The sequence below is a fragment of the Zonotrichia leucophrys genome, chromosome 2, assembly GCF_028769735.1.
Source record: "Zonotrichia leucophrys gambelii isolate GWCS_2022_RI chromosome 2, RI_Zleu_2.0, whole genome shotgun sequence".
NCBI lineage: Eukaryota > Metazoa > Chordata > Aves > Passeriformes > Passerellidae > Zonotrichia > Zonotrichia leucophrys.
The window spans coordinates 117,112,535-117,139,265 of NC_088171.1; the positions used below are offsets into that span (position 1 = coordinate 117,112,535).

The 26,731-nt window shown below is 38.2% G+C and overlaps 1 protein-coding gene across 3 annotated transcripts in view; it reads left to right on the top strand.

Moving 5' to 3' along the window:
• Window positions 1–26,731, top strand: part of NKAIN3 (sodium/potassium transporting ATPase interacting 3) — a 336,943-nt gene that overhangs the window by 140,378 nt on the left and 169,834 nt on the right. For all 3 annotated transcript variants that reach the window (XM_064706156.1, XM_064706158.1, XM_064706157.1), the window contains exons 2-3: window positions 17,218–17,355; window positions 26,516–26,596. In XM_064706156.1, the coding sequence (XP_064562226.1) occupies window positions 17,218–17,355; window positions 26,516–26,596 (219 nt within the window). The remainder of the gene's footprint in view (window positions 1–17,217; window positions 17,356–26,515; window positions 26,597–26,731) is intronic.

The window sequence follows — 26,731 nt, forward strand, 5'->3', positions numbered from 1 at the left end:
CCCCAGGACACAAGTGCATCCTTTACTGAACCAGCAGTTTTTCTGAGGGAAGAGCTTTTGGGTTGAATTATGTTATGATTATGCTATTATAATTTTGTACTTACAACATTTGCAGGATTTATTTTATTCAGAAAAGGTAACTATTCTGTATCCAGATAATTTGCATGTGTGATTTGGACAGATTTTAGAATGAATTCTATAAAATTGCTTGTTTCTCCAAAGGGTTAGGGATGCTGAATTAATTATACACACACACACACATGTATATAAATATATATACATGCATACACATATGTTAGTATATGCAATTTGTATAGATATGTGCTATGAACAAACTCCCTGCTCATTTGGGTATTTGCATGAACATAATGACTTTGCTTCATGTCAGCTTTCTTAAATTATACTCAACTTCATGGAGAGAAAGGCAGAGGCTTTCTGTAAGTGTCTCCTTTGTTTTAACTACAAGGTTTTTCCTTAATAATTAAAAAAGGGTTTGGATACTTTGGGACATAATGAAGGGTATGCTTAGAAACAGAAATCAAAGAACTTTGTACTGCATCCAGCTTTTTCAAAGACTTGATTGAATGACTTCAATAAAACATTTTGGGATAAATTATATGCTTTTATTCCCCTGGCTTCTTACAAATTTAGAACCGGGAATGCAAAATGGTAACTTCTAATGCCATGGAAAAAAGGAAATTAACACTGAACGTGGATGAAAGTGTAATGCAACAACATAATCTAGTTACATAAACTTTGCAAACAGTAAAAAATATCACAGTCATGATTTAGCATTCCCAGTAGACAGACTCAGCATTTTTCACAGATTTTTGATTGAAATCTTGGCCTTATGGTGTAATCCTGTATTTGCGTAATGAGAATAATCCTCACTAAAAACAAACTGGAAGATCATTATTTCCAAAGAAATGCTTGCAGTAAGACAGGAACATAGAATGTGAAGAGAAAAAGAAGATGGAGAGGTAATGGTTCCTTGTGTGTTCCTAAACCCATGAAGCATCCCAGGCTTTCAATATCAAGTGACAGCTTTAATTTACAGCTGAGCTTGGAGACATTTTTATAGCCCTGCATTCAGTTCTTTTATGTGGGCAGTACGAAGTGCTTATCAGAACAAGCAGGTTTTTTAAACCACAAGGCACTTTATATACTGTGCATCAGGAGTAGGGTCCTGAATTTAGGATTAGAGAAAATATACCATAAATTGGATCATTAGAGAGTCAAAATGGAGATAGATTAACGGTGTACCTGAGAACGTATTATCTCTGTCCTATCACTCTTATTTTTGTTTGGCTTGTAAGACATGAATTTGCTTTGACTCTGGAGAAAAATAAAAAGAAGATGGGTATCTTAACTGGTTAAACCGGTGTTCATTGCAAAATAGGTAACACAGCTAATAGTTATCTTACTGTGCATTGTGCATATCATGTTAAAAATTTTAAAAGCCTAGTAAAGGGCTGTGTAATTTCAACTTGAACTGAAACACAGGATACAACCATACTCTCAAGGAGAGAGGGGAATAGCAGGCTACTCTGTGATTTCTGTGGTGTGCCTGTGATGCAAAACCACAACTGCTTTTTTAGGTGATTTTTTTTCTTTTCCAAAACATAAACTTGAAATAACAAGTGCAAACTGTGTTGCATCATCTCAGAGTTGTGTTTTTATAGCTTTTAAGAGGTTGATAAGCATTTATTGTCTACCAGTGGTAGGGGAAATAGGGAGGTTAAGTATGAGAGTAAGTAGAAGTCCTTGAAAATCAAAAGCCTCCTGGGGCCACTTCTGTGCAAGATATTTTTAAGAGTGGATCTAGAAATCAACTACCATGAGCAAGTAATCCATGAGAAAGTTGAATTGCATTTGAGAAAGTGAATTTGATTTTGTACTTGTCCTTTTTTTTTGTGTGGAGGAAATTACCTATTTACTGTATAAATATTTTGCATGCTTCCACATCCTCATCTGAATACAAACAGTTTTTCAATTGGAGCAGCAATTTCCTCACTTTTGTAGAAGAATACAACATAATGAAGGAAATCTGTTGAGTCTACAGTGGACAATGAAAATAGTGATGATAGCCTCTTACTGTATTTTGTAAGTAGTATAATACAGAGATAAAGGTTGATATTTCAGTCATCTCATTGAGTTGCAATAGCCTTGGAAGTAGTAAGAGATTGCAATAAACTACTCCCAGGAATTCAAGAACATTCAAGAACATGAGTGTGGTCACACTGAATCAGAGCAAATACTTAGGTAGTCCACTTTCTTGTCTGAAACAGTGCTGACATTTTTAGGGAAACCATGTGAGAAACATTCAGGGACTTTGGGGGGACTTTTGACATCAGAGACTGTCAGTGTTAACATATTTCCCATTTAAAATAAAAAAAGTTATTGTTTAATTAATTTTACCAGAGAATTGCAGTAAGAAAAATTTTATTCCTTCTTAGCATGCAATGCAGCTGACTCTTGAGGATGAAACATCATCTTGTTCCCCATGTTTCTCTTGTATGGGATAAAGGAAGGACAGATGGCAGAGTGCATAGAGCACAAAAAACAACATAAACTGGATCTTTCTTGGCTCCTGTGGTTCCCTTTAGTTCTTCAGTGAAAGTAGAGGCATGTAATTAAAATTCATCATTGCTGTCTGTCTCCAAAGTAACCCTAGAGCAGAACAGCTAGACATCAACTCTTACTAAGGCCAGGAATAAAAAAATCCATAAGGTTTAAATTTAATGGTCAAAGTGGCCATGTTGTGGTATATTTCTGAAAAAATAATCTGTAACCTTCTTGAGCATTAAGTATCAAAACATAACTTATACGATATATTTGCTGTCCATTTTGTTTGACTAACTTAAATTCACTGACACCTTAAGGTGTATATGTTTTACCCCAAACTCTGGAAATCCATTAGAAAGACTTAGTACACCAGATGATGGGATATACCCCAGGCCATACAAAAATACAAAATACAAAAATCAGTCATTATGATTAAGACTTTACTAAAGAGTTTGTGGGAGACACACAGGAGACACTTTTGTCCCAAAGAACTGGAAGGGAGACCTGTGGGTTTGGTGAGCAGCATGTCCCTAGGGAGATGTGTGAATGTGCAAAGGCAGCATTATGGCAGCACAAAATGAGAGGTGTGACAGCTCAGGCAGGAGCAGGAATAAATATGTTTGCTGCCTCTCTGGTTCTGAAGTTACAAAGGAAAGGAGACATATGGGGGACTTGCCTCCCATGGAAAAATATGGTGGTTTTTCTTTGTATCAGCTTCTTCCACGTAACTCCCATCTACTGAATCACTGGGTTAAAGAGGTTTCTTTTCTGACAGTGGATTTTCCCAAACTCCTGCAAGATCATAATGCATGTTTATCATTTCTTGCCATGGCATCAGATAAGGCAGGCTTACCTTGTCTTTATGCCTATTCCAGCAATGATAAAAAAAGAGATTAAAGCACCCCTTCCCTGGGGTCTGAAAACTTCCTTTCATAGGCTGATTGCTTAGCCTTGCTGCAAACAGGTTTCTCTCTCCAGGGAGGTATAGCTGGAATGAATAAGTCTACAGTGACTGAAATCTACTGGATGTACAAGTCTGTGATAGTCTAATGTGGTTACTGGTATTCACAAAGACACCTAGCATTTTCTCTCCACAGTCTTCCCTTTCTGAACTTGCACAGTAAAATTAAATGAGGCAGAAGGTCTGCAGCAGGATTTTTTCCCTGGGTTTAAAGGCTTCCCTTCAGATTTTGTACTAATCCATCTATTTAGGGTAGATAAAATGTGAGTAAGGGAGGAAGGCAAGTAACATTCTTTTCACTAACTTTTAAGAATGACTTTCACAGCAGTAAGACCTTCAGACCAATATTCTACTAAAGATAAAACATACCAATTTGATAGTTGTAATTTTGGTCATAATAATTTCTCACTTTTGGTATTATTTGTGCTTAAATAAGATTTTGGAGTATTCTGAATAATTTCCTTTTTTGTGTTTTCCTGAATCTTGAAATGAAGCCATACTACTGAAATTCAAGACCACAACTCTACTTCTCTGGGGAAATGGTAGACAAAAATCTGCCATCATATTAATAGTACAACTTCTTAAAAGTCTTGAAGTAGGTAGAATTTAGAAAAGTCAAATTTGGTAGAGATATCTTTTCCAGCTTTGTGTGTATTGGGCAGGTGAGAATATATTCTGACACTGCAAAGTACATGCATGCAATTTGTGTCTTTTGCAGAAAATCAGGCAAAAAAAATGTCCTCAGGCATGCTTAATGGCATGCTCACAGAGGAGACAAATGGCATCCCAGTGTTCCAACTGCTTTTGCTGTCAGTAATATGAACTTCAACAGTTCCATTTAAGTATCTCTAGGTGATATCTTCCAAAAGTCTCACAGTGGCCTGTGGTCCCAATAGTTGTGGTAGGAAATGTTGGAGATTTCTGCCCACAACTCCTTTTCCCAAGTGTAAATTTTTTTCAGCCATGGAGCCAGCAAGACTATCTTCCTTGTACAGATGCTTGAGATATGTTTATTTTTTGATCCATGTTTGATGTTTATTCACTTGTCAATTGACTGGTTAGTCTTACAATTTTCTTTACTGCAAGTATCTCTAATCAGATTCTGATTCATCTGACATTCATTTTGCTTAAGTTAACCTCATAATTCAATAGAGGAAATTGCATAGTGCTGTGAAGTTCCAGACACATTATAAAGATCTTCCTTTATCTCATAGAGCTGATGATGAATTTTGAGAACTCTACCATTTAGCCAACTTACCATTCAATCATTGATGTCATCCTGTGGCTCATGTGTTCCTAAAGAACCCTGTTGGCTTAATTGGGGTAAGCGATGAGACCGAGGGTTCCAGGTTCTGAGTTTTTCCAGGGCCTTTGCTCTAAACTTGTCTCCTTTTGTTCTCCATATGAAAACTAACTTGCTCAAGTTTATAAATTTATGCTGGTTTAGTTGTAGCAGATCTGCCACAGCAATGAAACCAGCATGTTTTGAAGACATAAACATGCCTTGAAGTTTCTTGTATTTTCTAAAAGTTCCCCCTTCTCCACAGAGCCTGTCATAGCACATCTGCTGAATTCGCTAGAAATCACTAGAAAGGCTCTGAAAAAGGAAACATTTTTACTGTGAGAGGGTGGCCGAGCACTGGCACAGGTCTCCCCGAGAGGAGTCCCTACCCTGGGAGATATTCAATGGCCACCTAGACATGGTCCTGAGGAAATGACCCTGGGTGGCCTGGGCTGAGCAGGGGGCTTGGACCAGGGAACCTCCAGAGGTCCCCTCCCACCTTTTCCATTCCATGAACCACTTTTGCTCTACTAGCACTCAAGTAGGACCTATAAAGTAACTTAAACATTGGTCTCCTGTAAAACTGTGCCATCTCTTGATGTCTCCTGGGCAAGTTCACACAGTTTTGGATGATAGCCAGGAGGTATTTGTACAGCATCAACCTATACAGTCCAAGTAGTCTGGAGGAAACATGATGGTGCTACAGCTCAGAAAAGCACAGCGCACAGAGGAGTGATACTTTGCAATTAATTAAGGCTGTTTGGTTCTTACCTCAGCTGTGTAGGAACATTATGTACATGGTATTGAAACTAACTGACAAACATTTGAGGAATTTTGCAGACCTTGGGGATCAGTATTCTGAAAACCAAAGGAGAAATCTTCTACGGGAATCTGTTATACTGTGACTTAAGATCAGTCTCTGTCTTCACTTTTGCCTGTGTAGTCTTGCTGAGCATCTCTAGGTAATTAGGAATAATTAACTCCAGCCTATGAAGAGCATTGGTGTCTTTTATGATGTTCTGGTAGACCCCCTGCTTTCCTCATCTAGTTTGCTCTGCTCCAAGCTTTTTGAGAGACAATTGACAAGTATGGGTATGTCCTGGCTGTGCCTAGGAATGGACAAAAGAGCTGCTGGAGAAGGTTTGACTGATGGGATAAATAGAGAGACCCCGCTGAGATAAAAGAGCTCCACTGAGCATCACTAGATACCATCTTTTTGTAGTGCATACTGAAATACCAGCAGTGGGGCTAGTGGATAATGGCAAGAATTGGGAAGGTAAAGGGAGATAATTACTGCATCTGTGGTTTGCTGGGACAAAGCTAGATAAACTTTTTTGAAGCACTGCAGTCCAATTGCTATGGAGAAAAAGCAAAAGTTGGAGGATTAAAGGGAAGTAAGTCACTGAGAAATTAATTACGTTCTATTAAAATCAGAGAAAAAGTTTAGATTAAACAATTTGAACACTTACTTTTTGAAAGAGATCTAAATATACAACATATGCAGAACTTTTACACTTCTATATGTATACCTTAGAGTTTAAAATTACCCTGAAAGGTGTCATCCCTACTTCTAAATACTTGTTTTAAATTCAGATAATAATTCATCCTTCTCTCTTATAAACAATGAGTTACCAGTTTGTAATAAGCCAAAGCCAAGATCTTCTTATTTGATCCCAAATGAAAATATCTATTTCCATTGGAAAAGGACATGTTGGAGTTTGCACATCTAGAAGAGTGCTGGCCATACATGTTGAGGGAAAATAAATTCAAGTGAAATGGATACTGTTTGAATGATGACATTTTGGAATGGCATTCCAAAAGGGTTAGAGGAATCAAGACAGTTTATGTAGAAATTAAACTCCTTAAAGGAGTTGAGACTGGAGGTAATTTAGAAATAATCTAGCTTAAACAACCCAAAAGACATCTTTTATTTCTCTGTAGCTCTATAACAATAATTTTTCAGAACAAGTGTTTCTGTTGACAACTCTCTAATAAACCGTACATGAAGTTATATATACAATTTGAAAACTTTATTCTCCATTCTGTATGAGGAAGCTATAAAATCACAGAAAATAATGTGAATTTGGAATTTTATTTCTACAAGAGAATAGCAGACCTTAGAATACCTGTAAAAGAATGAGATTTAGAGCAAGATACGGTTATGTTGTCACCTACCTCTAAGAGTACTCTTCTTTCATGTTTGAGAATAATCTCAGACTTCCCATTCTTTTAAATCAAAACATACTTACATGTCTAAATGAGACAAAAATGCCCATGTAGCCCTCTATTGGAAGTTATTCATGCAATAAACATTATTGATGAATTGCTTAAGATGACATGAGGTCAAAATACGTCATGCTGCTATTCAGTCCTATTCCAACCCTTCTTCCTGGCCAAATAACTCAGGAGGTGGAGGGATGCTTTTGCTATGCTGTAAACAAAGAAGGATATTTCTGTATTTTATATGACAACAGGAAATGATCCTGAATCAGAGAGTTTTTTTGTCAGTGCAATGGCAACATCAATGCAGTCTCATCACATGCGATGACAGAGTCAAAGGATCCACGAGTGTTGCAACTATGCTTGAAATTGGTATTTGAGAGCAAGTTAATGACCTGCAGTGCAGGGACCTATTTAGACATGTCATGAGACTTCTGAGCTGGTGCTAAACTGCTGTTTTTCCCCCTGTGCATCTGTCAAATATAAGCAGTCTCTTGTTCTTCTATTTTTGCATGGCTGGCATTTGAAAGATGCATTGGAGGGAAGTTTTCTGGGGGAAAAAAGGGGAAAGATTATCCAGGCAGACATCTGAACTCCTGCCTGCTGTGGAAATAAGCTCTATGCTGTGGCTCAAATTAGGGGTAACAGCCAGCACATGATTTTTATTGCTTGGCTTATTACTTTGTTTTGCCTGAAGAGAGCTGGTGATTGAAGATACACTGCCTTTTTGGAACCACAAACTAAACATAAGATGCACCATCCTGCAGGAAACCTTATGTTTCTCAAGATCTGGCATGAATCAATTTGTGCTATTTGATATTTCATGCCAAAAGCCCATATCAGACAATTTTAGTTTGTTAAATTTGAACTTCTAACTGTTCAACTTGTCCAGGTCCATGTGAGCTCTGAACATGTATCTTCCTTAGTCATTGAAGGAGAGCTCCAACTGGTTTAATTTCTGTCTTCGTTTGAAGCCTGCATTAAAACACAGGTTTGGAGTGTTTTAAAGAGTCACAAAAGAGACTTATTTCAAGAGTAGAGGGTCACTCTTTGACAAGAAGGAGCATGACATTCATCTTCTAGAGGGTCTAAATACTGTTTTTACTTGTTTACCTTACAGGGATTTCAGTTCTTCTTTCACCTTGCAGTCTGGGTGCCCATCTCAGCATTTCTTCCCTCATGTCAGACTCTTCATGCTGAGGATGGGATGGGTACAGATCCTGCAGCATAAGTTCCCAGCTTTTTCTCTCATTTGTCTCACTTTTCTTTCTGGATCCCATAAGCATCAGGATCTAGGAGGGATCTAGGGCGGTCAGCTTCATTGTTATCAAATTGCCTCCGTATCTGTGACTTCCTTACCTTACCTGCCTTGAGAATTCAAATAAGCAGTAAACCTGTTCAATTCTCACTTTTGTCAGTTTGTACTTCACCATGTCTTATACCTGTGCATTCAGGAAGCCTGTAAAGGTACAGTGGTTTACTGGGTGTGCTCAAATGTGGAAATAAATAAAAAAAAAATTACAAGAATTTAGTATTTGAAGATGTGAAGGGATATAATGGCAAATTAAAACTTTCTTTTTGACTAAATTTACCACATCTGCCACTTGATGTAATTATAAAGAAGTCAATTGTAATTTGCTTTTCCATTCTCTCTAGTGTCTTTTGACATGGACTTTTTCATTCATAGTAAGTTAGAAATCTTTAAAGATTTTTAAACTATAACCAAGTCTTACAATGTATTTTGCTCTATGTGGGCTGGCATTTAAATGAAACAACCAAGGGAGTCTTAAATGCCCTTATAAGCACGTTCATTCCTGCTGTTTGCAGGATTTTATAGGTCAAGCAGCCAAGGGGCCTGACTTTAGTGTTTTGGGATCAGTTACAGCTTCATTGAAGGGTTGAAATTCAATCTTAAATCAGTGTGCTGTAACCAGTTGGCGCTATGGGGTTTTATTACAATAGCTGGCTTCTTCCCTCTCATGGCTACCCACAGCCTGGAACTGCATTTTTATGGGCTCTGTCTGGTACAGATGTAGCCATCAGCCTCGGGTATATCACCCTGGCACCTGCAGTGTGCTGGGAACTGGAACTGTCTGATGCCACCTTTTGTATCACTGCAGTCAGGTGACCCTGCAGAATAAACATTAACAAACTTCTTCTCATGCTGATGAGATTCTTAAATAATTTGCTATTGCCTCTCTGAGCCAGATCTTGCAGCCCTGATGCAGTCATGGCTTCTTTTGACTTTGTGTGAGCTTTGTCAGAGGCAAAACTGGAGGGCTGGGCTCAGTTTGGTGAAATACCTAACAATATCATATCAAGTCCATCACTCAAAATCTTCCTGCACATCACCAGTGTAGTTGCAAGACTTTTGTGGTACACATAATTAGAAAAACAGTTTTGTAACCTTTGTTTTGGGTCTGTCTGATAATGTTAAATAGTGATATTAAATATATGTATCTATTTGTTAAATTATGGACAAAAGAATCTTTTCAGCACCCTCTAATTAGATTTATAGATTTTAAAGGTCTGGCATTTACCATCTCTCCTTTTTATACTAGGGCTCAAATTATCTGATGAGATCAATTTCTTTGCCATTCATTTAGTGGGGTCTTTTGGTTCTGAGTTGTTAGAGCAGTGTATTGGCTTTCAAAAAATCATTGAACATATACTGCTCACTCCTTATCTGTCTTTATTCTTAAACATTTATCAAAGAACAACTGGTAAAGTATTGAGGAGTGAATTTCTTTTCTTCTCAGAATTTTTTTTATGTTTTGTAAAATATCATGTCTTCAGCAATATTATGTGCTGTCACTGCCGTCACCCTCCACTGAATTCATTCACCAAAGCAGTTACCAGAATGGTGGGAAAAACTTTACTTAATTCTGAGTATTTTCCATATGAGTTGAACAGCTGAATAATAATAGCATTTGCTGTTGAAAAGCATCGCAGGCTGTCTTAAAAAGACAACATATTTCTTATTGAACCTGCCTTTCTTTTCTTTGTTTTTATGCTTTGGCCTTCACTAATCTTGGCTATTGCTCTTTCATGGAGTTCCTTTGGCACATGTATTTCTTTTACTTCATATTTTATTTAAAATTACTCAAGTGACAGCCAATTATCTATCTGTCTGACCAAGACTGAAAAGACACTTTTGATCATCAGGTTTTTTTTCTTCTCCAAAAATTACCTGTCAGAAAGCTAAGTTTCTCTTTTGCTCCATTAAACTAAACTCACTATAAATATTTGTGATTTACTCAGTACCTTTCCTGACATTCAATAACCTCCATGACACATAGTCTTATAAATGTATTTAGTGAGCTGTTATAAGGGATTGCCATCCTAAAATCACCCAAAAGCTAGTGTTTCACCTGGACAAGTGAATGCAGATCATTAAAAATCTATTGAGAGTTTCTTCTGTGGTCAGATAATTCCTTTAACTGTCACCAAAGCTATGAGGTAGTGATCTCAGTCAAAGTTAAACATTTAATTGGGACACTGACTACATTCATTTTTGGTAATGAAGCCTGTAGTGAAACAGAGAGGGTAAGTTACAGATAAGGAGGCTGTAATATTTAGCTGAAGAACAGTAACTTGCTACACAGTATTCTTCAGCTAAGACACCTCCTTTCCTCTTCAGGGTTAAATGCTCTCCCCTGCATTAAAAACATGGCATTTCTCTGGTGTTAAATCTTATTTCCCTTTTTACTGTAGTCAAGCCTGTCAGTAAAATTCTGAAATCACAGCAGGAGTACAAAATTTATATAAAAAGTTGTTTATGCATTGCCATTGGTCTTTGATGAAACTTATTTATTTACTTATTTATTTTAACCTTCTTCTTTCATCACCTAATTTCCTGTTAGAAATCCTGGGGTTTAGCATGTGGTAAGTCAATCTTTTACTCTCCAGTGCTGAGGTTTTATCCACAGTAGCTTGGCAGGTTTTTGAAGTCTTTTCCCCTTAAATTAGAAAGTGCATATTTTCCAAATGTGAACGTTAAGCATTTGCCCTAAGGTTTTACAAAAATGTTTTCTCAGTGGAACATCCGTCAAGGAGAAAGAAATACACACCTAAGAGCCCTGGAATCTGAAGACAGACTTTAAGTCAAATGTGCCTAGTGCTAAGAGTGACCTTGATCCAATGTCTTGTGTATTCCAGCCGAATGTGAGGGCTGCAGGGTGGTGTAGGAGGCTCCTGCTGCTCCTCTCCTGCCTCACCATTGCCCTCTCCCTCGTGTTGGTGTGTAGCTTTTTGGGAGTGCCCACCAATCTGGGGACAAAATAACCAAGGGAGAGGGGAGGGAAAGAAGGAAGGGGGAAAAGGAGGGGATGGGATGGGACGGGATGGGAAGACAGGTTGTGATGAAAACGTGATTGCACTGCTGAGCTTAGCAAGGGTATCCTGGGGTTTCAGAGCAGAGACTACTCAAAGCTGCAAGTGGAATTTCTTTGGAGGAGGCTGGGGGACCACTTCAGTTTTTAACAGCTGCATCTTCCAAACTGGACTAAACTGTAATTCAGTTGGAACAGTTCCACATTGGAACCAGTGATAATGGTAAACCAACAATCAACAGAGACCAACAGTCCTCAGAGATTCATCTTGTCCAGGAAACTCTTCCTGAAGCCACAGGTTAAATTTATGATCATAAGATGAAGATGCGAATTTTGAGGAAAACATCTTTAACCTTAGGAGCAGTAGTTAGAAGGGATGATGTGCTATGCCCTGGAACTTCTCCTGTGATAAGTATTCACCATATCAGCCAACTCTGAGTTTTACATGTATAATTCAAATGTTACAGATAATTCCTGACCTGAATTTAGAAAATGAATAGTATGCACTGTAATTATTGATTCACCATTTTCTTTATGCTATTTTAATTTTTGAAAGCTGAGTCCATTTGTAGCAGTGAGTGTCCATTTGTAAAGTCATAATTTTTCTCCTTTTTATTCTCTAGCTTGTAAAATTGTTTTAATTTTGAAAAGAATTTCAAAGCTATATAGTTTTACAGCTCTCCAGTTATTAAATACTTCTTTGATTTTTGCTAGATTTCTCAAATACAGATGTGTTAGATATACTACTGATATTTTTGTGTTTCTTATAATTTCTAGGGATTGTTTTACATGGCAGAGTGAAGCAACATTTTATTATTAAATGCAGAGTAAATACACTTCCCTGTTTTTTAAATTCAGTAATTTATATGGTAGCAAATTTGCAACTATATCATTAACCTTTTATTTTTACATTTAGCAATTTTATAGTCTTTTGTTTATGTCATGCCACTTTTGGGTCTTTTCTAGTATGAAATGATCTGTTACATATGAAAACTGTTTATCTTGATATAGTGCCTTCTTCTGTTATGGATTTAGTTCTATTTATTAATCTCAAACTAACATGTCATTTATAAAACTTTTCCATTAAACTATAAAACTGACTGATTTCCTTGATGCTTCTGACAGAAGAGAAAATTGAGTTTTAACACGAATTTGAAAGTTGACTTTATAACTCTGATCTGGTATCTCATCACTCAGACAGCTTCTGATATATATTTTTAAGTATAATAGGACCTGAGAATTTAGAGGAGGGGTTTAATTTACAGGGCACGCTGATGAATCCTTCTCTCAAAAACATTTGTTGATTTCTGTGTTGATGAGGAATATCTTGGTGATTTCCCTCTGCAGATCCTATGCAGCATTGCCTTTTATTTAGCTACTCCTTTGCCTTAAACTTCTTGTAAAACATTTATGTTTTACACAACACCCCTCTAGGTGAAGCTGCTCAGAATTCAAAAAAGATCCATTCACCTGAAGACTTTGCTGCTCTTAATAAAAAAGAGCTCGAGCATGACTGGAAGAGAGAGTTCACCCTGATTGACTTTATTGAAGCCCCATCTTGCAGCTTAGTGCCTTCTCCTTGAGCTCTGCAGGAAGTGGGAAATGGGAAATGTTTGGAAACAAAGAGGTAAAAACCCAAGACTTCATTAAGTGAAGTGTTACAGTCCCACTAGAGCATTTTACTGCTAGTCCTGGTCTCCTGAGTCCTGCACTTTGCATTACAAGATTGTCAGTGGTGATGATGGCTAAATAACACAGCGCTCCCTTGCCAGCAGTAACAAGAAATATCATGCATCCTTTTCCACATATTGTTATGATAAGAGAATGTTATTTCCCATCAACTCTAATAGGTCTTTATAAGTTCTCATGATAGTATTTCACTCAATTTGACATAGCTTTCATTATAAACATACATCTAATATCGAAGTTGCTGAAACAAATTCTCCTCTTTTATTTGCAAGAAATGTTTGGGGTTTCATTCCACTTCTTTGTTACTTGTTTAAAAAAGTATCAAACACCAATTTATTATGGACAGTCCCAAAATTTGTTGTTTTAATTGTCACAAGCAGTGGAGGTGCTGCCTCTCCCAACTTAGTAGGGAACTGATATGACAGTAAAGCCCAGAGGACCTCAATGTATGCTCACATTGAGCATACCCAGCTGCAGCCTTGAGCTCCTCTGCCCTACTAAAATGATTGTCTGTCTTCTAGCAATGGAAGAAGTTGAGCAGCTAATTTTGGGAACCTATCCCTTCCCTTTAGGCTTCAGTGTTTCAGACTGTTTTCAGAAGAATCTGAAAATGGTGGAGAAATTATAAATTAATGTGGGAAAAATTCTTGTTGAGAAAAACAGCCTCCTTATCATCAAAATATTTCTGATGTAACATTCTGAAGTATTCACATGCACCTAACTCCAAGTGAAACCATCTTTCACAGAATCTAGGCTAGTTTGGTGGCCAATGATTGACACTGAGATTTTGGATTTGGGTGAACATCAACAGTATGGGCTCTTCATATCTGTGCAAGACCAGCCTGTAAATGTTCTCAGGTGCCTGTTTCTACCCCTTTATTGTGATGGTTTCTGTCAAATCAATTACCTGAATCACAGCCTGTGTTAGGGATTACTTTTTCATTTGCACAGAGCTAAAATCTTTGTGGCCTTTGTGGCTTCTTGGGGGCTCTGCTAGACATGAGAACAGCAGCACTCAGATGTCTCCTCTATTCAGTCCAGAATGCTCATATGGTATAAAGAAAACAGATCTTAATATATTTCCTCTGCCATGATAACGAGTTATTAGCTTTTTAACTTCTGCCTGTGTTGCCTGCAAGGTGTTATAATTTAGAAGAAAGTAGCAATTTGAGGAGGAAAGACATGCCTCCTACCTCTTTCTTTTCTTTAGATTCTCCTTGGCGCCCACACCACCTCTGCTAATGTATTCTGTGGGCTTTGGGGATGAGACAAATTGCTCTGTGTTGGTGACAAGAGCAGGATAAATGAGACTTAGCTGTGCAGGAAGAACTCTCTGCATAGCCTGATGGTGAAAGCACTTCTTAGTGGGGAAGGAATGGTACTGTATGTTGGCAGCCTGCTTCCAGGCCTCCTTCATGCTGTCACTGTATATAAAATAGAGTGAGCCCTGCAGGCAAGAAACATGAGCAACTCTCCCAGTTTTGTGCAAGTGCCATAGGCAATAGACTGTACCCTCATGTTTCTGCTTGTGCTCTCTTTTTGGCTTGTGAAATACAAATTTTTATTTTTTGCCTGTGACATAGTTTCAAAGAGAAGCTCTTTCCCTTGGTATCCTAATGGATAGGAAGTGGGAGGAGAGGAATGAATAACTCAGTAGGCAGAAGGAGAGGAAATTGAACTTTATTTCTCTGTGTTTGTAGTGGGTGCCTTAACCACAGTAATCCATGGAAAGGCTAATAATTTGGGGTTTTTTTAATGTGTAACTCATTATATACATGTGCACCCTTATCTTTGGGAATATATTGTGGCCATTGAAGTATTTTGTGGGACCCCAGACCTCCTTGATGGATGTATTCAGAAGCTGCTTGGCAGATATCAGGGAGATGCACATGAAGGAAAACTTTTTATCTGATCCAATTTAGGCATGAGCTGAACATCAAGCCTTTTAGCATGAGTCTGGTGGCAAAGCACAGTGGTCATGTTCCTTTATGTTTCAGTACTACATTTTTCAGGCATTTAAGGTGATGATCTCAAAATTTATCCCAAGGCTCAGTTTAAGAATGGACAGATACCAAACACCTTCATTCATATCTGTGCTGCAGGCTTTTGTCTTTCAGATAGTTCTGAGTGTTTCAAAGCTACATAAAATCCATAATGGCATCCATGACCCACCAGTGTGAATTTCCTCAATACCCACTCTGGGCAAGCTCTCTGCTCCTGACACCAGCACGTTCTCGTGCCTGGGGAGGTAGCCAGGCAGTGACATTGTGGATGTTAGTGAGCCATTAAAGTTTTCTGTCACATTAACCAGGGTTATTGTGACCAGTGGCCTTCCCGACGAGAGAGAAACCCATGGCCAAGGGTTGTTCTGGGTAGGTAAGGGTATAGTTTGCACACAGCTGCCCTCTTTCAGAGCCAAGGACATTTTAATGGAGGCCATGCTAAGCCAGCTGCCTTCAGTGCTGGGAGTGTGATAGGACACATTCAATTTATTGGTGCGGGTGAAGACCAAAGATGCAGGAGGGTTTTAGTGAATGTCAGGGCAGAGGTGACTCTAAGCAAATCCTTGTTTGATTTGACATCTCCATCTTCTTCTTGCTTACTAATGTCAAGGCTTCAGGAAGAAGACACATTGTCTTTGAAAACTGGTGGTCTCTGAATTTTTTTAGTTGTTTTGCTGACCCAGAAGATTTCCACTTGTAATGGGAATGAAAAAGTCTCTGGCTGTGGTCATGGATTTCATAAATGTTTTCCTATGTGATACAGGACCGCCAGCATGTTGTTGCCAGGCCATAAAGTGTAAGTTCTGACTGTGCCAAAGAGCTCTCAAAACTCTTTATTTACCATTCTGCACATGGTATTTGAGGCACCCTTGTATTGTACTGTGTGATTTTTCATTTATCTATGCTGGGTCAGATGTTCAGCTGATAAAAGTCAGTTATACAAAACTTCACTGATTGCAAAGGAGCTGCACCAAGCTGATGGTTCAACTTTTATTAATTTCATTGTTTAGGTTTATCATATTTATTAAGCTCAGCATAGAGAATATAGTTTTCATGTTGGCTGTAATGGAGGCTTTTTGTACAGAAAAAATGGATTCTGCTCTCAGTGACACCTAGCCTCATCTTGCAGGTGAAGATTGAATTTGGCTATAATGTGTAAAATGAAATGGTTTATGTGAAATACCCACATATGATAATACTTTGGTTGGTATTCATAGAGCCATGCTTGCTCCATCTGTCTCAGTTATAAATATTGTAAGTGCATATTTCAGAAAATTTTAGGGTTTGTAACAATGTAGTAAAATCAAGTAGATGTTAATAAATTCTAGCAAGCATAGAAATTCAGTTGTTTCTCGGTAGGTCTTTCTATTTAGCTGCTCAATATTATCTTGCTACAGCTGCAGAAAATATTGTACTGATTTTAAACTCCAACAAAAATGCTGCTAAGAAAGTTGATTTTCTATGTTTAGAACAGTGGATTGGATTGTCAAAAATGAGTAGCAAATGTGTTTGCAGAAGAATTTTATATCTGCCTTTTTTGTTTATCTTTTTTGTCTAATGTTCAGAAATGCAAAATTCCCTAAGAACCACATGCTGATCCAAAGATAAAGGCTGATGCTTCTTAGTTTCATCCTTTTCCACATCCAACTTAATCCAGACCCAAAATGCCATGAGGACAGTGGGAGGAGAGCTATTGGGATGCCACCATTCCCTTCTGATTTGTAGTTGCCCAAAAGTAAAGTAGCAGCTTTTGAAGAGCACAGATGGCTCGTTTGGCTGCTGGTTTTGAAGCAGTTTGCTCTGAGGTCTTCCAACATTTTCTACTGCCTCTCACCCCCTGAGCCTACGTCTCAGGAGCTTCCAGTCTCCCTTAATTCCTGCATTAGGGAACCCCTGGGATCACAGTGGCCATGTCTGGGCCTGCGCTGCCCCTTTGGGCTTTCAGGAACAGATTGAGGAACTTGCAGTCGAGTCTCGTTGAGAGTAAATGTAAGAAAACAAAGACTGGGGAAGGGAGGGAGTGTGATGCTGTTTCAGAAGCAATAGCAAGGTTTGCATGGCTTTGCTCTCTGCACTGGTGAAGCCTGGTGCAAACAAGAAAATATCAAGTGTTCTGTCCAATGCATAATTAAAAAGTGGATGTTCTGTTTATGTGTTTTCTTACAGCTGGCAGCATTAGAGAGACAAATCTTTGATTTCCTGGGTTTCCAGTGGGCTCCTATCCTTGGCAATTTCCTACAAATAATAGTTGTCATTTTGGGTTTGTTTGGAACCATCCAGTTTAGGCCTCGATATATAGTCGTGGTAAGTCTCATTTATTATATTTCTTTTTGTTTTTTGCCATAAAACCTGTCATATTACAAAGCAGAATTTTCTTGGTTTCAAAACACCAGATGGTATTTCTGTAGAAACTGTACAGGTCTCCATGTCCTTTTGCAAGTTTGGGACTACTAAGTGAATTTTTTTGAAAATTTGGACATTATCAAAAACAAGTAACATGGAGAAAGTGCTGCCAAAAACATGACTATGGTACAAGTCAATTAGACTATGTAAATAAATAAATAAAGTAAAAACTGTTCTTCTTTCTGTAACAGAATTCATGGTGATTATAAAAAAAAAAAAGCAATGGCTAATTATATTTGACTGCATCTTTCTCTTAAGCAGAGAGGAGCAGTGATTGTAGAAATTTCTTTGGTCCTGTGATCCATGGGTTCCGAAGTCTCCTTCTCACTTACATGTAATTTTGCCAAGACCTGTATTTATGGCTTTGACCCTAAATTATTGTATATTCTCTCTGATGCTTGTAACTTGAAGCTTCTCAGTTGTTTTTTTCCCATGTTCTCAAAATATCCAGGAATAAAAAGAAATTTCAAAGCTGTGAAGTAAACTGCCAACAAAAAAAAAAATCTCTGTTCCTCCCCCATGTTCGTTTTTAAATGTAAGAATATTATGTCTTCACCTGGTAATGTCTGTATTTGGAACATTTTGGTTGTGTTGTCAGTAATGGATTTTAAGAGGCTGAAGTTATCTTTTTCCTCACAAAGGAATGAAATAAATGTCTGCTGGGGAGAACTTGTTAAACAAATGCTTTAAAAGCTTCATTTTTCTAGTCCAGCCTGGAATCCTGTAATTCTTTGTCATGTCTTAAAAGAAAAAGTGAACAAAAGTACATCCAAGATTACACTCATGTTAGCTAAGCTTACAAGCAGACTATAATGAATTGAAAATGGATTGATATAAAAACCAGCACTTTTATCTATTATCTGTGGTTGAAGAACTGGGCATCCATGAATCGATGATTCACCTTTCTGCTTCATGCTCTCCATTTTATGCATAAGAAACGAGTGTAAGCATCTGTAAAATTATGTGGGAAATTCACGTCTGAAGTGCAACACTACAAAATTTCTTGCCCCTCAGGTTCATCACTGCTGTTCAATGATGCAAGCTCTGTTTAAATTTTGAAATGAACTGCAACAGATGTTGACTGTTTCTATATCTTTTCCAATGTAATTGAACATTTTAGGCTGTGCAAAAGTTGTTTTAAAGTAGAGGTAGAAAACTCATAATTAAAGAAAGAAACACCTCCCCCACAAGGTACTTTATGCTGCTTTAAATGAACTCCTATTCTGATTGATCTTTACTCATATATTTAGGAGCTCTAGCTACTGCAGGTGCCAATACTCATTACTGGGGAAGATCAAGGCTTTAGAGCCCAGCTGGTCAGAATACAGTGCTAATAATGCCATAAGACACAGGTTTGACTTATGTGTGCGCCATTCTATTAAGAGCTGGACTTGATGATTCCTGTTGGTCCCTTCCAGCTCAGAATGTTCTGTGATTACCCACTTCTTCATCCCATCACCACCTCTCTGAGTGATCTGTGATTATATCCTTACTAATGTAGAGTTTACAGGGAAGTGAGAGTAGTTTGAGCCAAATCCTGAAGTCTGAAGGGAATCTGTAACATGAGGTGTCTGTAGCTGACCTCACACTCAAAGCCACCAGAATAGGGTGGCTGTCATGTCTTCCTGTTCCCACCATTCCCTGACTGAACACTTCTCCAGGTCCTCTCCCCCACTTCTGGCAGGAGTTAACTGGATCTGTCAGTAAGTCAGTTCCATTTCTAAGCTGCCAGAAAACCAACCTAGCAAAAAGTGGAGATTTTTTTGCTAAACTGATGACCTGAACCCTGTTTGTGAGGTTCCAATGGTTGCCAAGGTTGGCGTAAGGCAGGGATTGGGACTGCATGTTTATGAACAGCAATGTGGAGGTGGAGAGGAAAGGAGTAGTTGCAAGACTTCTCTTGTTGCTAGCTCCAAACTTGTCAGTTCAGCCTCGTGCCTGGCCTTGCCCACAGGTTGAATTCAGTGAATACCTCAAGCCAGCATAAGCAAAACTCTCTTTGCTCACTTGCTGCTTCAGTCCCTGTGCTGTTCCTCTCTTTGCACCAGCACAGGTACCAGTTCAGGCATTTGGTAAACTGTCAAACCAGAACAGATCCAGGTTAAAATCAGCTATTTTCTTTACTGGTGTTAATTTAAGTGTAGGTGAGCTCTTTAATGTGCTTTGCTTGTTCCAGGAGATGGGAGAGAGGAAATGGGAGGAAGTAGCCAGAGGAAGGAGAAAAGTGCATGGAGTCTTTCCACAGCAGTGCAGGGTCACACCAGCTTTAAGTTCTGTTGAGCATAGCCTGAGAATCTTCCAGTCTAGATCAACACATGCTCCCCAGAAGCTGGGCTTCCTAGGGCTGTGCCAGCCACAGTTCAGCTTTGTCCACTGTCCCCAGAAGCCCCAGAAGGAGTCAATGGTACTCACAGTAAGACCCCTACCAGTGCCAGCTGCTTACTGGCTGTATTCACTAAGGCAAAAGTAACACCTGTAAACTTTTACTGCTGACTTTAAAGTCTGTTTAATGCAAATTTCAGCAGTGTCCTGAATTTCAGTATTAAATACAATGCAGAGAGATTCTTACCAAGGCTCTGAGTAGTGAATTAGGCTTCAAATTAATGGAGAAGATTCATGGCCCTCCATGTTCATAAGTCCACTTTCAGCCACGTCTAAGTCTCTGGATTTGTTAGTGGTTTGCATCCCAAGAATTTGGTACTGTGTCTGTGGCTGAAGAAGTATTTTGAGTCATGCTTTATGTACTCTTATGTACTTTTCTGATTTCGATTAAATTTAATCCAGTTTAACTGGAAAAGTAACTAATTTCTTCAAGAAAATAATGCTTAGTGTCCATTGTCTTTTCCAGAAGACTTCCCTGGAAATCAGCTTCACTAATGCAGATGATCCCATCACAATATTAAAAAACTGAAGTAAACAGAGAATCATGTTAGATACAATGGTTTACTTCTGTAAACTGTCTTCACAAAATTAATCTGGCATGTGTGCACACAAATTGTCCTCATGATAATCTGTCATGCTCTGATTGTGATCTTGACTTCAGCTGACCAGCTCTAGAGCCATTGTTTAACCTCAATAGAATATATTTAATCTGTCTTCTGTGCAATGAAGTCTGTGCCTGAAGGTTTCCCTGATAAGTGAAGTTACACAAAAGCTTTCACTTTGTCATCTTATGCTGCATATGTCATGTTCAATCTCCTCAAATTTTGAAATATGTAAGGAATGGGAAAGTAAGTGAATAAATGTAATACATGTAGGGCCATAATTTGAAGCACACTTATACTGCAGTCAAATATGAAAGTGCTTCTGCTAGCACAATTGAGCAGGCTTTTGTTGCAGATACACAGAGCCAAGAGGTTCAGTGAGGGCTGCAATAGAAACTGATGAAAACAATAGCAGTTGCGTGCTTCTGGCTCTTCCACTGCCATTGAACTCAGTATGGCCAGTTTATCACTAGGATTTAGTGACTACATAAGCTGCACTATAAATATAGTCATTGTAGATTAAAAGTCTGAGTAAAGAAATTAGTTTGAGCGATAAAATTTGTCATCAGAACTTTCTACCAAAACAAAAAGTCTCACTATCTAAGAGCTGCCATGCAGTGCCTGATACATGAGGCATCTCTGTTGAATTGAATTGTTATTCCAAGTAGTTAAAGATAGTGGTTCATGTTCACTGTATACAGTCCCTCAGATAGAGGACTATATGGATGGTGATTCTGAAATAAATCTGGAATTTCACTTGCTCATACTTAAAATATCAAGTCCTCAGAGCTTAGGAAACACAGAGAGGGAGTGATAACATTGACTCCTAGTGTCCTAATTAGTTTAAATCCAATAATTATTTCTAATAGGTTCTGTATTAATTAGTAATTTAGATAAATGTTGTGAACAATTTGTCCTGTCACTAAGCGGATGTGCTATTTTCAGTATTTGAATATTTTGTGACTGAATTAAATCTGTGCAAAGTTCCCAGGGGGTATAAAAGTGCAGAGCTGATTCCTAATTTTCCCACATTAGCTCATTTGAAACTTACCCAAACATTTGCAAAGAAGAAAGAAACAGCTGAATTTCAGTTCTTACAATGCTGTTGCACTCTTGTCGTGAAGCTCCAGAGCTCTGCTGTGATCTGTTTCCTTGCTCATGCTTTTCCTTTCTTAACAGATCTTGCTATCACCAGCAATATTTTCAGGTTGTTAAAATTGATTAATAATGATGACAGGATACTTGTTAAAGCTGGGGATCTTCTCCCTCTGCTACTTCTGATATTGGACTTCAAAAGGCTTCTGAATGATGAGTCATATAGCTAAAATTGCAAAAGCCAGCCTCAAAGCTGAAAAAAAAGTTAATAAATAGTGAGGGATGGAAATAATACATGTAAATAGGGAGAATCTATGGTGGAAATCTCTTCTTTACTTGCCTTAATGTATTCCATTAAATAATATGATATTTAGGCAATGGATATAGTTGAAAAGGCAGGAAAGAGTTTCTTAAAAAAAAACCCCAAACAAATAAAAAACCAGGACAGCAGAAGAAAGGCTGTTCAGGACACTTTATTCAGTATTCAAGCAAATGTTATACAGACAGTGAAAACACATGTGAAATATTTAGGCTTCCAACATCACTTGTTGAATTATCCTTCCTAGTAAGTCCTGTGGTGTTACTGCTCCATCATGCTGATTTATGTCACTTCCCTGGCCATCTTTCATAAATATGGCTAATAAGGCTCTGCAAGTACTGATGCCAGGTATTACAGGGGGATGATTTGACAACTCAGTGGTTACTCCTTTCCCTTGAAGTATCCTCAAGCCAACATTCATTCCCTCTAACGCTATGAATGACCCTGTCACAGTAGTTACTGCACTTCAGATTGAAATGTACTCTTGAGACAGTTTATCCATTAAAGCTAAACTTATCCCACAATCCTTGTAATATTCAAATTATAAAATTCCCTTTTTTCTTTTCCTTAACCAGTTGTTCTTTGGATGTTGTGTCCATCCAATGCAATTGTTTTAACTTAGAAATGTTTGTATTTCAATGCATCTCTGCATTGGTATCAATATGATTCTAGAGTCAAGAGGTTGTAGAGTCAAATCTCACTGTTGTAGAGAGGCTGACATTATGAAAGGGGATATTTATTAGATGTTTAACCTGTAAGGTTTAGTGAGTACTCCCTCCAAGTTATTGGTAAGACTTCAAATGCTTCCTCACACCACATAGTATACAATCATTAGTGCAAAAGGCCAAGAGCAAGAAAAAAATGTAGTCCATCATGGGGAGAAATAAGCAAAGATTATGACCTGGTCCTAGGTCCTTCCTCTAGAAGGAAACTGTTAAAAAATGTCCAGGTGATTTTTAAGTGGTGCATCATTTCAGATATTAAATAAAAATACCAATTCTTCTTTTTGATTCAACCTGTGTGGAAAATCCTTTTTTCATGCCAGATGTGGTGAGGGTTATGACACTGAGTATGAGGCCAGCTGAGCTGGGGTGATCAGGATGTGGGTGGCCAAAGAATTGCTGGGTGTGGGGAAGTGAGAGTGAGCATTCCCAGCAGGATGGACAGGATAATGTTCAGGACACAGAGTGGGAGAGGTTAAATGGCAGGTCAGATTGTGAAACACGTTAGGTGCCTGGGAGGGAAGTGAAACCTGAGGGTCAGTGTGAGCCTGATGTCTCAGACCTTAACCATTCCTACACTGAGAGAAAATTGCCAGCATGCATGACTTGTCCTTTCACACAGAGGATGGCAATTTGGACTGTTGCACTGCTAACAAAAATAAGAAATCTGCATCATGCATCTAAAAGTTACACCTTTTTAATGACTCAAGCAGGTGTTAGTGTGATGCCACATAATGGAATATTGCATGGTGGTTTAGGTTTTTTTAACCTAAAAGGTATATACATATAAATTTATTCAATGCATATAATGTCAGAAAGTATTACAATTTTTTCAGAAAGAAGTACTCAAAATTTTAGAAAAGTTGCTTTTAAAGCTCTTTTGTGCAGTCTTATTATGATTCTTTTATATATTTTCAGCTTTGAACTAGATAGACACCTACTAGTTCTTATATTTTTGCCTCAGTTTCAGTAGAAAGGATAGACATTTGGGGGTTTTCTGGTGATCACAGATGTAGAACAGAAACCTGACTTTCAGAAAACAGAAGGCAATGGGAAGAGCGAGGCACATGCTACAAGTAAAAAAGGATTGCTTTTGCTATGAAGGCTGTGCTCAGTAGCTGAATTTTATCTCTGCCCTCAACCACTGAAACCTATTTTGACATAGAGTCACTTTAACAAAACCTGTTACATGCTTTGTTTTCCCCTTTTATTCTAGATTCTTGTCTTGAGATCTTGTGGTCTGATTTGCACAAGTGCTGCACGCTTTGCCACAGGGAGCTGAACACTGAGTTTATAAACTGAGGGTATAACCTCAAGCATTCTGAAAAATGAACTCTTAAGGACCTCAAGTTGGATGCTTATAATGTATGAATATTTCTGAATGTAATCTCTGCATGTATCAGAAAATCATTTGCATTCTGAGAGCTGTATCATTCCCTTATAACATAAAATAAATTAGTTAATGTTTGTGCAGCTCTCACACATTACAGCGACGAGCATCTTAGTAAACCTCATGAGGAAATTAATATTCTGTCCTCAGAGCAGGGTCTGAGCCACAAAGAGAAAAGAGGTGTTGAGCTAGTTGTTCATAAAATGTATTAGGGGAGGTAAAATCTGTAAAAAATAAAATAAGGTAAAAAAATAAAAATATATCTATGATGATATTACTAATGTTCAGATTGTATTGCACAGCCATACAGAAAAAAACAAAACAGAAAAATTAAGTTGGCATGCACAGCCCAAATTCTGACATTTCCTAATTTTGCTTTCTTGCCTTTGCTGTCCTATAACCTTTCCTTAAGTACCTATAAAACTGTACAAGGAAAGAATTTGCTCCTTGAATATCCAAGACGACAACAACTTTCCTACTTAAAAAAATTATATAGTACTAATTACTGAATGTCATGTAATTGTTATGTTTACAAAGCAAATGGATCTCAAATTTAGATCTCTGCAGCTCAGTGGGAGTGTGGGAAGAGCCTCTCCATACATAGCAGCTGGGTTTCAAGGTGCACACCTGCTTTGCACCTGCACTTCTCTTTCAGCAATCCTCATGGTGGAGCAGGAACAAAACTGGTTCTTACTGTGTAAAACAGCATAGCCTGGCCTGGGAAAGCAGGCTCTGCTCTGGCAGTTTTTGCCTGAATAGTACAACATTGATGCCCATGGGACAGAATGAGGCCATTAACAGATTTGGCTTGGCCTGGCAGATCGAATAGAATTCCTTTTGTTGCGGTGACAGATTTAGTTCACAGAGAGGTAAAAAAATCTTTCTTAAAAAGGAGAATACTTCCAAATAGTCTAAATTCTGCTTTTTATGTGCATCTGGGATTGTGTGAGTTGTTCATTAATTTTGAACTCTCTGCAAGTAATATTCTGGATATAAATGTTAGATAATCAGTAGTTGATGATGGCATCAAGCTGCTACAAAGTCAACAAATGTAGTAAAAAGTGATATACTCTAGGTTAGTCATATGAACAGTGCAGATCTCATATTGCTCACAGACCACAACAGCTTTGTCTATTTTATAATAACCCAGCCTTCAGCTGCCACACTGCCCTTCTCTGTAAGACAGAGGAAATGGCCCAGGAGTGTTACTCTTGTTTTGGTTCTTGGTGACCTACTTCTTGGGCCGTTGCCCAACTGCCTACAGACCTCAGAAGAAATTATATTAAAGCTCTTGACCTTTTTGATGTACAGAAATGGCCCCGTGCAGGGGGGGAGTAATCAAGGAGGGGAAAAAGTTCAATCCTCTTTACCTGCACCTTTCATTGTACATGACAGGGAGAGGAATAAAGAGGGGAACAAAACCCAAAACTGTCCAAGGCCAAACTGATGGCACCTGTGCAATGCATTGTAGTTCAAGATGTGGAGATTTAATGATTATATTGAAGAAAACAATAGGCACTAATCTTTATCTGGCCACAGCTAAGTAGACTTGCAAAAGCTCTTAGCAGTGGTTTTCTTTCACACTGTGAAGGCTCCAAGTGTGTAAATGTGAAGTGGCAATACTGCTTCTGCTCACTGCATTTGTTCCAGTGGATGCAGCTCCAGCATGGCTGCAGGGACACTTGGTCCATCAGGATGAGATTCTCCTGAGGTGGGGTGCCTGGGGAGTTCCTTGGGAATAGGGTACAGCTGTATGTCAGTCAACAGTGTATCCATAGAGAAATGGTGCCAGTCTGTTGTGCTGACAGGTAAAATGCAAAAGATGATTTGAAGTAGATTAATTAATGTCCCATTCATGCTGTGAGTGCTGTATGAGTTCAGTATCATGCTGGAGAACCCAGGAGAGGTATGGGTATGTTAAACTGTGAAGTGTGCTTTGTAGGATCAGATTCATGGCAAAAGGCTTGCAGAAGTAGTGAGCTACTTTTAATGTAATAAAGTGTGTTTTACTGTGAAAGGTTCTCAAGAGATCAGATTTACACTTTACCTATTTGTTTAAAAAGAAAAAAAACTAGATTACCAGATCAATAGATCTAGGTTTTTTTGGTGGTGAGTTTTTTTCTTGTACCTTTCTTCATAATGTTTAAATGTTATTTCAGTAATATTTACTTATTTAAGGTAATTTGCTTATCTGAATACTCCTTTAAAAGAGCTAAATTGTGATTTAAAAATGACTCAGGGTTTACCCAAAACCAGTCAGCATTTTGGACTTAATTGATATCAGTAGGATAGTGTAAAACTGTAAAGAATAAATCTGTTTTATTGGTATTTATTTAGTACAGCAATGAATATTGAATTTGTAATTTCCGGAGGTTCTTAGGGGACTTCTGCAGGGGGAGCTCCTTTTCTGAACTCTCTGTTCTTGGCTGTTCCCAGAAGAACAATGCTTATAGATATCAGTTTTTTATTATTGATCTGCTCAGTATGAAATCATTTCATCTTAACATTTTATTTTTCTCTCTTTCTTGCTCTCATCCGGCTTTGTGTTTAGTACACGGTGTGGACTGCCCTGTGGGTCACCTGGAATGTTTTCATTATCTGCTTCTATTTGGAAGTAGGAGGGCTCTCTAAGGTAGGTCACTTACCCTTCTTCAGATTTATGGGAGGGTGTCTCAACAGCAGGACTATCAGTTTTCAGAAGACTGCAGCCACAGAGGGAAAAATGTTGTTGTTTGAACATACAATTTGATCTTCAGAGTTTCCCTTC